This window comes from Ochotona princeps, chromosome 4, assembly GCF_030435755.1.
Source record: "Ochotona princeps isolate mOchPri1 chromosome 4, mOchPri1.hap1, whole genome shotgun sequence".
Taxonomy (NCBI): Eukaryota; Metazoa; Chordata; class Mammalia; order Lagomorpha; family Ochotonidae; genus Ochotona; species Ochotona princeps.
The window spans coordinates 70,205,031-70,219,888 of record NC_080835.1 but is presented as its reverse complement, the minus strand read 5'-3'; the positions used below and the strand labels follow the sequence as shown (position 1 = coordinate 70,219,888).

The 14,858-nt window shown below is 43.4% G+C and overlaps 1 protein-coding gene across 3 annotated transcripts in view; it reads right to left on the bottom strand.

Annotated features, from left to right (window-relative positions):
- AMOTL1 (angiomotin like 1) overlaps positions 1-14,858 on the bottom strand; it is a 107,626-nt gene that overhangs the window by 41,023 nt on the left and 51,745 nt on the right. For all 3 annotated transcript variants that reach the window (XM_004585169.2, XM_058663743.1, XM_058663742.1), the window contains exons 4-6: positions 7,864-8,155; positions 1,887-2,031; positions 683-772 (exon numbers count right to left, since the gene is read on the bottom strand). In XM_004585169.2, the coding sequence (XP_004585226.2) occupies positions 683-772; positions 1,887-2,031; positions 7,864-8,155 (527 nt within the window). The remainder of the gene's footprint in view (positions 1-682; positions 773-1,886; positions 2,032-7,863; positions 8,156-14,858) is intronic.

Genomic DNA, 14,858 nt, shown 5'->3' with positions numbered 1-14,858 from the left:
AAAAGCAGCCTTTTAAAAAAAGAAGATAGCTGGATTTTTACATTTCTGGCTTGTGCAATGAATTTGCAGAAATTCCAGGTTTGATCAGAGCTTTCCAAAACCCATTCTATTATTTGCCTCAGAACAAATTAATAAAATAGCTTCCTCATACATCTAGAGGCTTTCAAAGCCACTGTTTATTATTCCCGACTGAAATGGACTTGGTGGCTTCTGGAAATGAGCCTCATGCGTACAGATGCTCAGTGTGGCCGATGAGATGGCACACACATTGGCAAGCCGGCCAGTCCACAACTCTGCAGCCCAAGCAAGCATAAAACCAGCCAAGAAAATCAAATCCCACCAGTAGCTTCCTTCCCCTTCCTGGAGAAAAAGGGTTTGTGAATTATTTGAAAGTAGTGAGTGCCAGAAAATTCTGACCTTTTGCTTTTCCATACAGGGAAAGAAATGGAGGTCAGAAGACCAGAAAAAACATTGCTGGAATATACACACCCAGCCTTTCTGGAAGGACTCTTCTATGGCCAGTTAAGTTGTATGTTAAATTAACAAGCAAAAAATAAAGGGCACAAAGCAAAAACAACAACAACAACAAAGGGCACAAAGTCTGTGTGATGCTCACACGATTATCTCACACCCCCAGTGTTCACAAAGACCAACTCTAGGATAAGTGAATGTAGAGACTCACTCTGGGAAGCGTAATGCCCCTCTGTGGCTTTGTCTTCATGCCCATCGTAGTCCCTGCTGGAAAGTTGCCTGTTGGCAGTCTCCAGTCGGTCTATGAACAAAGAGAAAATGATTAACGAGAACTGTATGCAGACTGAAGTCACCATCCAGCTGAAAAAGGACTTGGGAACCAAGAGCTGGGTAGGGAGAGATGCTCCAGCAGGAGCCCAACACTAAATAGCTCGTGTGGAGGGACAAATTGTGTTCCAAAATATCAGAAGAAAACCCTTCAGATGCTGTGCTATGTGTCTGTACAACCCACGCCACAGGAAATGCACCAGCAATAGGTTTCTAAGGATAGGTTATGAGAAAACTTTTCTCCTTGCGTCTGTGATTGGAAATTCTTACAAAGAGGTGCAGTCTTATCGGCTTCAACCTCAGTTTCAATCTAATCTGGACTACCAGGCCTATACTTTAACTAGCAACTGTCATCTGTATCAGAATTAATAAAATAAGATCTGATAAAATATTTTTAAAAAGGCATACTGACCTAATGAATAAAGGTTGTACACTGTGAGCTTTATACTTGCTCAAACTATTTGGTCTATTTTCGACAATTCAATTAAATAATTCAAGTCAAGTAGTGTTTATTGAATGTATATGATACCCAACTCAAAACGGTCTGTAGTAACCAGAAGGCAAGAAGAGGTTGTCAAGATCCTGCAGCAGGTGGCCCTGCATTTCAGGGAGTAAATACATGTCTACTCTTTTCATAACTGGGGCTTGTTCCTCTCTAGGAGGAAAACACGTCTAGCTCTTCTATACTACATCAAGTAAGTGTTAAATACTGGCTTTCAAACGATTCTACCAGATGACTAAGCCTGATGTGGTAAGGGCTGTGCATCCTACATTGTTCTTTTCGAATATCCCTGTTAATACAGTCATGAGTTACTGCTCAGTACTTTCAAAGCCAGGAAGAGCTACACAGATTCCCTTCCTTTCACAGACTTACACATTCAAGTGGCTACTTCTAAGGCTCAGTGCTACAACTTCCAAGGCAAAGAGAATAATTTTACTCTTTGAGCACCACCCCTCTTAGAAGGTTGGGATTTACAAGATTGTCTAACACAGGCAGAACAGAACCTGTAGCCAAGCAATCTGGCCCTGACGTCAGGCTGCTGGCTATACAGTAGTTTAGGGTAGAGGGAACATAGGACTTGACACACCTCGTAGATCCCTGTTGAAATCATGAAGTCTTCTAATTTCGCCTTCCAGTTTGTTTCTCATTGCCTTGTCCAGTGACTCTCGTTTGGTGGTAGACTTGACCAGACTCTCATAGGCTTCTGAAATCCTCTGAAGTTCTTTTTCAAACTAAAACAGAGAATTGCTATTAAGGAGATATCCACGATGGGGATCAGTAACATTGGTTCCTTGACATTGCAAGTAAGAAGGCTGGGTCATTGTGGCAGCCTTTCCACATCTCAAGTTTCTACCGGATCAACTAATTGATTTCATTTCCTATCTACCTCTCAAGGCTGTTCGGATCCTGTGTGTAACATGCTCACAAGTCTGGCCAGATCACATTACAAAAAGTCCTCTGTCCCAATACAAAGAAGTGGTACCTCTAAATACTACGTTAAACTCTTACATTTCATATGGCAATTTGTGCCGTTATTATCATCCCAGTTAACATAAGGAAAATATCAAAATACAGAAAACCTAAAGAACTGCAACTGCCAGAGTTCAAGTGCAGAGACCTTCCTATCATGCACAAAATGTAAAATCCACTAGAAAAGGTGCTTACTGCTCAGTGTTACGCACTTGTCTATGAAACTCTTTGTAAAAGATATATGAGTTTATACCTAAGTGTGAACAAAATTCCCTTGAAAAATGTCTGTATATACAGGCATTGATAGTGTTGGGATTAAAAACACACACACACACACACATACACACACGTGTTTCACTAAATCAAAACTAATGGTGGGAGCCTTAATTTTCTATAGTGCATATAAATTCATGAGAAGCAGCAAAATCATTACGATAAGGGTCTAACACAACAATGTGTTTTTGAGGTGGAGACTGATAGACCCTATTTGATGGTCATGTTGCAAGCTACTGAGTGCCTGGAAACATGGAAACTCTATCAGCTGCTGTTGAAAGAATCAGAGGCAATGCTTGTAGGACTGCAGAATTAATGCTCCCTTCCTTCCCCAAACCAGCTGGGCACCAACAGCCCAAAACCATATTTTTAATGCTTCTACAACACAGCAATGTCATCAGCAGCCAGGCATCCATTTTCGTAAACCCCAATTGCCCAGACTGGAAAGTCCTTGCCAAGACTCCAACAAGTAATACATATCCTAACAAATATTCAGGGTTTATTTCTAATGTGTAGAAACTCTTCTGGGTGCCAGGGACAGAGCAATGAGACAATGTCTGGCCGTAAGTTGGCATTACCCAGACACACAATATAATAAGGGCTAAGATGGTGAACTAAATTTACTTCTTAGCGGTGAGAAGATGGTTCTTTAAAAAAAATTTCCAGAGAAAATGCCATTTTTAATGAATTTTGAAGGCTGAACAAGATTTTTGCAGGAGGAAAAAAAAAGATGAGTAGGGTTTGATATTCCGGGCAGAATACAGGACATGAGCTGAGAAGGCAGGTGAGTGTCTTTGCTGTGACAGGAAGTCCAGGGATACAAGCAAGGAGACAGTAGTGACAGAAGGGCTGCAAGGAAGAATTATAGGGATGGAAGTTCTGCGGAGGGAGGGCTGCAAGCACAAGGGTGGCATCCTTTCAGAGAAGCATGAGAGTTACAGGGTGGGACTGGGTAGAGAAAGCAGGAGAAAAGTCGAGGTAAGAGGCTACTGTGTTACAAGATCATGGAGAGATGACATGGGTGTGCAGCAGGAAAAAAAGCCAAATCATAAAGATACTGAAGCACAGAATCAACAGATCTTGGTGTCTTGGTCTGGATCATAAAGCAGAGAAATAAGACAACATAGACATCCACAGAAAGGGCAATAAGATCTAACCAAGAGTAATGTAGTAATGCTTCTAACAGAATTAGATCTATCAAAAAAAAACAAAAAAAAAACAAAAAAGGGAACCAGACTGGTTTTGAAAACACACTTGAGGGCCCGGCGGCATGGCCTAGCGGCTAAAGTCCTCGCCTTGAACGCCCCGGGATCCCATATGGGCGCCGGTTCTAATCCCAGCAGCTCCACTTCCCATCCAGCTCCCTGCTTGTGGCCTGGGAAAGCAGTCGAGGACGGCCCAATGCATTGGGACCCTGCACCCACGTGGGAGACCCGGAAGAGGTTCCTGGTTCCCGGCATCGGATCGGTGCGCATCGGCTCGTTGTGGCTCACTTGGGGAGTGAATCATCGGATGGAAGATCTTCCTCTCTGTCTCTCCTCCTCTCTCTGTATGTCTGACTTTGTAATAAAAATAAAAATCTTTTTTTAAAAAAAAAAAAAAAGAAAACACACTTGAGAAGCCTGCAAAACATCTTGAAAAAGATTTCTCCTTAGCAGGTGAAAACACAGGTCTGAAAGTCAGTAGACAATTGTGTTTCCCCTACTGAATAGAGAGCAGAAACAGTCATAAAGTGGAGACCACTTAGGGAGACCAGAAAGCCAAGGACAGGGAGTATTCATGCTGAGGGAGAGATGGAGCATAATAGAGACACAGAAGGCAATGACGCCATAGGACCCAAGAAGTCAAAAACACAAAGGAGAGATCATGGTCCGTGCTCTCGCAGGATGTGTGTCTGCAAATAGGCCAGTGGAGAGGCTGCAGGGCAGGTAAGTCCGTCTACGACACCAAGGCTCCTCTTGGTACCAGGTTATTTCCCCAAGGCGTCCTCAAATTGCAGTGGTTCTTCCATTATCTCTTCATTTCCCCAAGGCCTCTGTGCTTCTTCCAAAGATATGAACTGTTGGTAACGTGGCAGCATCATGAACAGCATTCTGAGTTCTACCACAAATGATATTCCTTGCTTTTAATTCTGTTTCCAAACATATTGCCGTGGGTGAGCACTGTGAAGCAATGGGACTACACAGCTGCATTCCATATTGGAGTTTCAGTTCAAGTTGTACTTCTCTGCTTCTGATACAGCTCCATGCTAATGCATACTGGGAGGCAGCAGATTATGGTTTAAGAGCTTGGGTTCCTACCCTCCATGGAGTATCACACTTTTGTCTTAAGCCTGACCAGTTCTGGTTGTTTTGGCCATGTTGGGGGTGAACCAACCAACAAATGGAAGATCTTTTTCTCTTCTCTGTCTTTCAAGTAAGTGAAAACTACCTTAAAAACAACAACAACAAAACACATAACCCTATGCCACTTTCATCTATAAAATTTGTCTTTAGTTTCCAGTCAAGTAAGCAAGCCACAGGGACTGTACCTCTTGATGGCCCATAGTCTGATCCTAGCAGAAACTTTGTTCATTAATTAAGTTTCACAGAAACTGAGAGGAAAAAGCAGAAAAATTAGTAACCCAAAGAAAAGACAAAAATGACAGCTCTTTCTTAAGGTCCTGAAGCATCCTTCTGACATTAGCAGTGACCTTGAGCTTCTATGCAAACAGGGCCTTCAGATCCATGCTGGGCCTCGGCAGACCCTGCATTGTTGTGCTTTTCGGCTGTGTTCCTGGTATAGTTTGAGTACACTAAGCCCTGCAATTAAAAATCCACTCATTTTCAGTTTTCCCCTTACGATGGTCTTTGCATGGATCAGAGTGTTCCCAATGCTGTGAGGTTCTTACACGGGATGAGATTCTGGGCCCACTGTGGTTTCATCCTGCAGTGTAGTAGCCTGAGCCCACCCAAAGCAGGCAGTCACATCCCCCTCCCCCCAGGTCATAGCAGCGTCATCACTGAGAGCAGCTGTTGTCACATCCAACCACCTTCAACCCAGCAGTGAGGCCAAAGGTGAAGAAGAGCTGAGATTGCGAGGACCTTGGCAACACAAGGTATGAACGCTTACACCCCAAAATTCAAGCAGCTCTCCTGGGTCCAGTGTTGAGAACAGTCAGAACTGGTGGTACACACTGCAAGCATCCACCCAAATCTCCAGCTTCTCTCAACCTCTTTGGTATGACATATGAACGATTCATGACACGCCAAACACTAGTAGTATTCAGGGGGTTGAAAAAGCTTTCCATTCCAGAAAGGAGACTGCTTGGCATTTGTCTCCTTTCCCTGAACTTATCAAAGTCCTTTGGAGACAAATTTTAAGAATCATCTTCTGTATAGACAAATGAAGTCTTGGGAAAGTAACTGATTTTGTTGTTCAAAATAAAACCATACATCAAAACGAAGAAAGAGATTATGCTAAAGTTCAATTACGTATGTATTCCTAAAAATGTCAGTGTATAATGACAGGAAGACCTCCTAGTCGTCATTCTGTCCCTGAGACTTTAGAAACAGTCATGTGAAAAGAGCCAGCACCAACCTCTGGGCTCAGGTAGGTCTGCATAGCTCTGGACATGTCTACTGTGAGCAGAATTAGGAGAGAAGAAAGAAACACATGTTTTCAGAAACTGCTGAGTCTGCCCTGCCTCATTTTCAAACTCCAGCAAGAAACAGACTGCCCTAGGAGGTGCTGGAGGCAGGTCAGGGCCTGTGCAGTGACTTACAGGCCAAGGGCCAGGAGACACATACCTGTTTCCCAACTTCTAAAGGTTCAACTGGAGGAGGGAGTAGTGCCTCAGTCTTCAGGCAGCCCCTGTTTTGTTTCTGCCTTCCAGTTTTCCCTCGGATAAAGGCTTCCAAAGCTCCCCAGGCCAAGTCTGGACTTGATTGCAGGGGAAGCTGTACATTGACTTTTCAGGGGAAGCTGTACATGAACGTGCCAGGGCTGACCATCTGGGAGAGTCCACACCAAACTGCACTGCTCCCAGCTCTTTGCAAGTGATCTCAGGAAGCAAAGGAAGCCTGCTTCTCTGAAAATCTGGCTTTACTTGTGAAAACAGCACAACACAGTGACCAGCAGGCCAGCTGGGAATCCTATAGGGTGTGATGCTCCTGCAGTCAAGTCAAGTTTGCATTCCTGTATTTTCTTTTTATAAAAACCTCTGCTTGCCGAGGTGAGAGTCAGACATTTAGACCTTTTTTTAAAAAGATTTATTTTATTTTATTTTATTTTACAAAAGCAGATACCCAGAGAGAAGGAGATACAAAAAGAAATTCCATCTGCTGATTCAATTCCCAAGTAGCTGCATCGGCTGGAGCTAAGCCAATTCCAAGCCAGGAGCTAGGAGCTTCTTCCAGATCTCTCACATGAGTGCAGGGTCCCAACATTTTGGGTCATCCTCCACTGCCTTCCCATGCCACAAGTAGGGAACTGGATGGGAAGTGGAGCAGCCAGGACATGAACTAATGCCCATACGGGATTCTGGCGCATGCAAGGCAAGGACTTTGGTTACTAGACTACCATGGTGGGTCCAGACATTTAGACTCTTAAGAGCTCTCCCATTGCCTGCACACATGCTTCCTTGCTTACAGAAGCAAAACTCGAGTACCCCGTGGTTCTCTACCCTGCAACGCCCCATTAACTTTGCCCCCATGTACCTCTTCCAACATGCCTGCAGTGCATCAGCAGCTGAAGTGTAGGTCATCCTGAAATCACTGTCTGACAACAGTTTACTCTTGCAAGACGTTCTGCTATTTACTTTGGCTCTCAGCATGGAGACCTTAGGATGTAGTCCCATGACAACGACCTGGAATGGACTCATATCTCCCCACCTGAGATGTCAGAGCAAACAGAGAGCACACAAGGGTGCCTTCTCTTGATCCTTTAGTGTTGAGGCGATGATACTTTTTGTAGAGACCAACTAAACGAAACAGCAATCACATGGTTCCTGAGATTTTCAATAAAATTAACTGTTCAATTAATTCCCTCTATATTACCATGTGCCCTCTCCCACCCTGCTCTCCTGGTGAAATTCTACTTAACTTCAATGTCTGGTTAGGAGACATCTACGTCTCTGCTATACCCTTTCACTCCTTTGCAGGTGTCAGAATATGCAACTCACTTTCCTTCTTTCTTCTCTGTTTCCCTAAAGCCTTCACCAGCACCTGACATAAACATTGGCAAGGGAGTCAACATATTAGTGTTCCCCACCTCCATCATGGGCAGAGAACATTCTCACTCCCACATCCCCATCCCCACCACCACCCCAAAAAGTCACTTACCTTGTGGAGTTTGTCAGCATTGTCATAGTAACCTTGAAGCTCCTGGTGAAGCACCCGGTTCTCCTCGGTGAGGATCTCCACCATTTGCTGAGCTCGCTCCACAATTGCGAAGGCGTCTGGACCAAGCTGCTGGCTGGGAGAAGCAGCAGGTGGGGGCTGTGGCAGTGCCAGGGTCATTGGAAGTGGAAGTGGCAAGGAGACAGAGTGCAGTGGCCCACTGACGGAGGAGGTCTGGGAGGACATTGGGCTGTGCTGTTGCACTGTCGATGGGAAGGGAAGTTGGCAGGGGCGGCTGCAAAGAACAGAAAGCCAGCAGTCAGCTCCCAGGAGAAGTGAGTGACAGAAAAGGAAGACCAAACTCTGTATGCACCATGGAAGGCTTCCATTGTATGGGGTCATCAGAGCACTTCCCAATGCTAGGTCCACACAGCAGACTAAGTCCCTCATCCCACAAGTATTCACGGTGTTCACCTCTGGATCAGCAGTGTTCTGGCTCCTGAGGATACAGTCCCCACTACTCTCATGAAGCTTCCACTCAATAATAGAGCATGGAGACAAGCAGGCCATTAGCCAATCAACAAAGCCAAAATTCAAAAATTTGTGAGTACTCTCCAAGGAATAAAATGGAATGATGTGAGAAGGGCCAGCTCTGAGAGACAGGTCAGGCAAGCAGTTTTGAGCTCAAGTCTGAATGGCAAACAAGCAGGAACCTGTGCTTTGGACAAAGCAGGTGGAGAAGGAAAGGAAAGGAGTATCAATGAACTAGTGTAATACATGGGGCGATACAGCAGGAATTAGTACTGGCATCGACACGTGGAAGAAAGCAAGCCGGGACAAAGCACAACCAGTCATCAGCAGGGTGAGATAAGACTAGAGATGGGCAGTAGGCCCTGTGAACCAAGGCCAGACTTCTCTGCAGAGGGTACACATGCCAGGCAGGATCTTTCCTCCAAGTAATGCGGTGAATACAGTACACAGGGACAAGATCAGATGCGCAGAGTTCAGAGGGAAGCCAAAAGGGTGGTCTCGGGGAGAACCGAGGCCCAGAGTCAAAGCAGAAGCAAAACAACTGGGTGGTTTGCTATTTGTTTTGTCTTTGTTATGGATGGCTAGAAAGAAAGGCAGGAAAACTAGATGTATTCCTTGATTTTGAGTGCCATGAGGATGAGAAGGGTTATCACAGAATAAAACAGTCAAATCTAGGGGAGGAACTATTTTGTGCCTTGCTTTGAGTGGTAGAGGTTTTAGAGATGATCTAATGTTGACCATGTCATAAAGACCACATACAGGTTTCTCTTGCAGGCTCAAATTCCTGATATTAGCGCTTGTATTTGAAATTGTAAGTTTCCAAGTCCTGATCCCACTTCCTAATAATTTCTCCCTCACTATCCCGCTGACCTCACCATTCCATTCCTGTTTTCCAGAGTCACTGTCTTTTGTTTCAACCTCAGCCAAAAGCTCCCAACACTGCCTTCAAGTGTAGTCTTGATGTCTAGTTCCCCAATCACAGACATCCCCAGTTGCAGAAGGACTTTCTCAACCTTTAGGTCTCATTCCAGGAACAACAGATACCATGGTAAGATTCACCAACGATACCCCAACACAATGCTCTGTGTCTAGGGGCTAGTCTTGCCGATCCAGATGCTTCTGTTCAATAAAAATTCCATGAACCACCATCTCTAACTTGTGGTTATCCATCTACAATGCTTCCAGAACAACACTCATTTGTTCTGGCTCTCTTGAAGAATATTTTGGGATGTTTTGGGGATGCTGTCAACCTCCATACTTTTCATCTCATAAGCAGGTCATAGCCAGAATACCTATGAATGCCAACTCCCAGTAGCTAAATGTTTCTGAAAAAACTTTGACAAGGGTCAGTTCAGCCTTTCTACATGGATATGCAAACCTCAATAAAGACAACCTCAGAACTCAGCAGGTTCTAACAGAGTCATGACCTTTGGTTCTTGTTTTCGTAACAGATAATGTAACACTTCACCTGGCTCAGGAAGTATTTTCTAAGTAGATTTCCTGATGTCCTCAAACTAGAAGCCCCCCTGTTTCATGCTAGGATAAGTGGGATTGAGTTCCCTTGGCAAGATGGTGATGCATCGTGCTCGATGCAGTTATTTATCGGTTAAGTGGACTTGAAGGAAGCTTGTCAGTGGGAAGACATAAAAAATCATCCAGCCCTTCTCTCCATACACCAATCATACAGAAACTTGGCAAATTCTTCAGACTCAAGACATCTCTGCACTTTGATGAGTTCATGCCCCTTCCACACTCAAGCGTGAATATTTGTGCTCTCCTGAATGTAAAAGGAGGTTCAATTCCCATCATAAGAATTAAATACCCTGTCTTCCATTCACAATAGCCTGCTTTCACCCCAGGTCACTGACACTCCTTTCAGGCATGAGCCCAAAGACAAGAGATCAGTTACTGAGTGTAGCTTCCAGCAGGTTAACTAAAGCATACATTGTTTTTTCATGGACAGAGCCAAAGTGCTGCAAATTCCCCCAATTTACAAGCAGATCTCTCTTTCTCCTGAGCAGTCTACACAATCCACCCAACGGTAGGTCGGGTTTCCTTGGAAATGGAAGTGGTGAGCTGTGCTCCCACCCACTCCCCAGCCCTAACCCAGGGACACTCAGGGTGGGACTTTCATACTTTTCTTTTTATTTAATTCTCAGATTTTGAAGTCATTTATAGCTAACTCTGGGCTTCTCTTCTCACTTAATATTTTTTCTGTTACTTAACAAGACAAGAGGCAGAAGTCAGATGACTGTTTCCTTGATGTGAGTCTCCATCATCAACAATGAGTGAGAAGAAGCCTATCTGTCAAGCTGAAGGGAGAGGTGCCTACAGCAGTCTCCTGTCAAACAGAGAGCATGGGCCTCAGCAGTAACCTAGCTGCACATCTGTGCATCTGATGAACACCCCATTACATTACCCAGAAACAGGTGTAGGCAGGGGAGTTGTGGGCTTAGCATGAATGAGGAGAAAGCCTGTTGGAAGAGAAAATCATACCTATGCTAAACATCAGTCTACCCTCAATGCCACTGATGGACTAGCACATTTTAGTAACGGACACTCAAAGAGGGAAAAAACATTGATGGAAGGACCAGCGTTGTGGCATACCAGGTGACACTGCTACCTGCGACACCAGAATCCCTTATGGGCATCAGTTCATGTCCTGACTGCTTCACTTCCAATTCAACTCCCTGCTAATAAGCTAGGAAAAGCAGCAGAGGATGGCCTAAGCATTTTGGCTCCTGTCACCCAGGGGGGAATGCAAATGCCATTCTTGCCTTTAGCCTGGCCTAGGGTTCGTTGTTGCAGCCATGTGGAGAATGAACCAGTGGGTGGAGGACCTCTGTCCATCACACCCTCTCCCTCTGTAACTCTCAAAATAAGTGCCTTGTTTAAAAAAAAACAAAAAAACAAAAAAACAGGAGACACTACTTGTGAAGATAATGGTGTGTTTGTGAATCTATTTCTACTATTAGGAATTCAGACAGCAACTCTATTAAACTGTATGTCAGCTGTAAAAAGTATTTGAGGCACATACATAAAGCTTGGCACATAGGAAGCACTGGACAAATGGTAGCAGTTACCACCATGTTTATATTATCTGGAAGATGGCCTTGTGATGAAAATACTCGTGTTCTATAGAAGAGTGCCTGAATTAGATCCCCAGCTGTGGATTCTGTTTCCTACTAATGCAGTTCCCATAAGGCAGCAGTGATGGCTCAGTAATAATGTTCCTGCCTCTCACATGGGAGACCTGCACCGAGTCCGTGGCTATTTGTTTCAGCCCCAGCCCAGAATTGGCTGAATTGGCTGTTACTGTAGGGATTCAGGGAGAGATACAGCAAATGGGAACGCATATTCTCTCTCTCTTTCCTGCTTGCTTCTATGTCTCAAATAAAATCGCTGTATCCCACAACCACTAACACAGAGCCCAGCCCGAGCAATCATGATAAACAGACTGAGGCTGACATTTCCCAAGCGCTTTCTACATTCCAACTACCACAGTATCCACTACTACATGCATTGTTTGCATTGACCTCTGTAAAACAGCTACCATCGTCAGTCTATTCAGACCAAAAAAAAAAAAAAAAAAAAGTGAGGCCCAGGGTGGTATGTTGTAAAGTATAGGAACAGATACAACAGAGGTAACAGGAATACAAAAGAGATTCAAGCTCAGATGTTCTGATTCCAGAGTGTCTGCTGCCCACTTCACTTCCCTGGACTGGTGAGAGCAGGCAGGGAAGGAAAGTAACCTTTAGTCTTTCACTCCTTGGTCCCTAATACCTACCTGTGGCCCAAGTGCACTTTAACACAGAAACAACACAACTTTCAGAAGGCTGAAACAGCCCTGAGGGAAGTATGAAGGTTAGCAACCTACCTCTGGTTTGCTTTCTTGGACCATAACCTACACTCAACTTGATCTTCTTACAGGTGAATGTCTTGTCTACAGACAGCATTCAACTAACATTGGCTGAGAGGTCAGTCATCTGCAGTATTACATTTCATCACTTTGCTTGATGCTCACAGCAAAGGCATTCCCACCCCTCCCCCCATTTTCTTAAGAAAACACGGAGTCCAGGAGGTCAGACAATGGGCTCTACTCCTTTCTCCAGGGATCAGTTGAACCTTGGGAGATGAAACTGATCAGTGATCTCAATTTACTGAGCAAGACTGACAGACCAACCACAGTTAGGTGTGAAAATAAGAGACCAAACGATTGAAAACACCATGTTTTCAACAGCGTGACCCTGTTGTGTACAGTGTGACTACCATGATCTGCACCCATGTATTCCTTCCAAATGTACAATTTTGCCCTTCCTGACAACCTGTCACCACAGGCCTTATTAGATAGAATTTTCTCTTCCATTCGCATTTAAATATATTAATCAATGTTTCATACCTGTATCTTTTATCCCCAGTTATTAGCAGGCAAAAATTCTAAGGACAAATCATTGTGCCTGATGTTGAGTTGGCCATCAAGAAATGCTTGTTAAATACTTAAGTACTTGAAGTCCAAGAGCAGGATAGACCCTACCTGCTTGGTGGGTCTTTCAGGAATGAACAATCCTCTAACACTGCGTTATGAAGGAAGAGATAGCTGGCATTTACTTACATTCCGGTTACTACAAACAAACTGTGGAATTGTCAAGTTGCCAATACAACAACATAGCTTCTCATGTATCTGAAGTCACAAAATGCAGCCCTAAATCAGACTGATGACATCATTTGGCTAAGGAAGAGGAAGTCATCAGTCTCCACTTCCTATCCGGTTTCCAGTTATTGGTCTGGGAAAGCAGTGGAAAATGCCCCAAGTCATTGGACACCTGTTAGCCACAAGGGAGACCTGGATGAAGCTCCTGGCTTTGTCCTAGCCCAACCCTGGCTATTGGAACCATCTGGCAAGTAAATCAGCAGATGAATCTATCTCTTGCTGTAGATCTCCCCCACCCCCAACTATGTCTTTCTTAAAAATAAATCAATCTTTAAAAAAGAGAGAGAAGATAAAAGTGGCTAATCCACCTGTCCAACACAAACTCAGTAACAGAGAAATAAAAATTAAAACTATTTACCATTTGTGTTAACAAGTAAGTCAGTTAAAAAAGCAAAAATTCTCAACAACTTCTCAAGACAATATATGAATTAGGATTGTGCCTGTATAAAAAACAATGCATACAAAAAAGACTGGGAGGAACTATTACAAAATGTAAACCAGATTGATCAGATGATGGGAACTATTGAGGGTTTCTTTTCCCTCTACTTTTCACACTTCTCTGCTCTTTACACATTTCCTATGATAAACATGTATGGCTAAAACAGTAATTGTAAAAACATGGAAGCAACAAAAATGCCCGTCACCAGAAGACTGGATAAGAAAGCTATGGTTCATCTACTCCATGGAATACTACTCAGCTATTAAAAAAAAAAACAAAATGCAGTTCTTTGTGGCCAAATGGGCCCAACTGGAAACCATAATGCTAAGGGAAATGAGCCAATCCCAAAAGGTTAGATACCACATATTTGCCTTAATTTAAGATGAAATGATGTCAATATGTAAAATAGTGCCTGTAAAATGTAATATTATCTCAACCTCAAACAGCGTATCACACATGCAATAAGATGTTGGGAAGTCAGACTGCTTATGATCTACATCAAAGAATTGTAAAACCTAATATACTTTTAATACCCTATGTTATTCCATAATGGCACGGGAGAGCAGAGAAATCTTCCATCACCCTAGAAGGTGTGAGGAAGACATGAAATATTAGTTACTCCTCACTAGGGTATTGAGGATTTCTCTGCACACCCCTCCTATATTGTTTTGTTCTGCACTTAAACTGTTGACAAGTGACTTGTTGGAATTATTAGCCAGTCCGGAATATCCAAAAAAAAAAAAAAAAAGCCAGGTTCAGCAAAATTATGCCTCAATGCTATAAAAGGCTAAATATTATAATGAAAATAGACACAAGACAGCTGAACAGTAATCTATAGCTATTTTAAGATGTATAGAACCCGGTTGTATTTAAACTAAAATTGAAATGTCAATGAAGTAGTCACAGGATGTGGTTAAGAACTTGCATTTATTTTTAACATATTGGTTACTCATTACTATGTCAATTAATTCCATAACGTTATAAATTGTTGCTGATGTTATGTTGGAGCTTTTAATTGATCGGGATGATACTCCGCCAGCTCTACCTTCAGACCAGAGATGGTCTCCCCAAGAAGCCGTTGAACTTATCTGGACAATAAGATGCTGGACTCTATGCTTGGTATATGCTTGCAATGAAGGAATCTCAACTGAACTTGAACTGTGGTTATGCAACAAGGTGGAGGAATCCACCATGGAGGGAGTGTTAGGGGAGGGGTGGGGGGAATCCCAGTACCTATAAAACTGTCACATAATACAATGAAATTAATAAAAAACATTAAAAATCAGTATCTAAATAATGCCTATATACCAAAACATA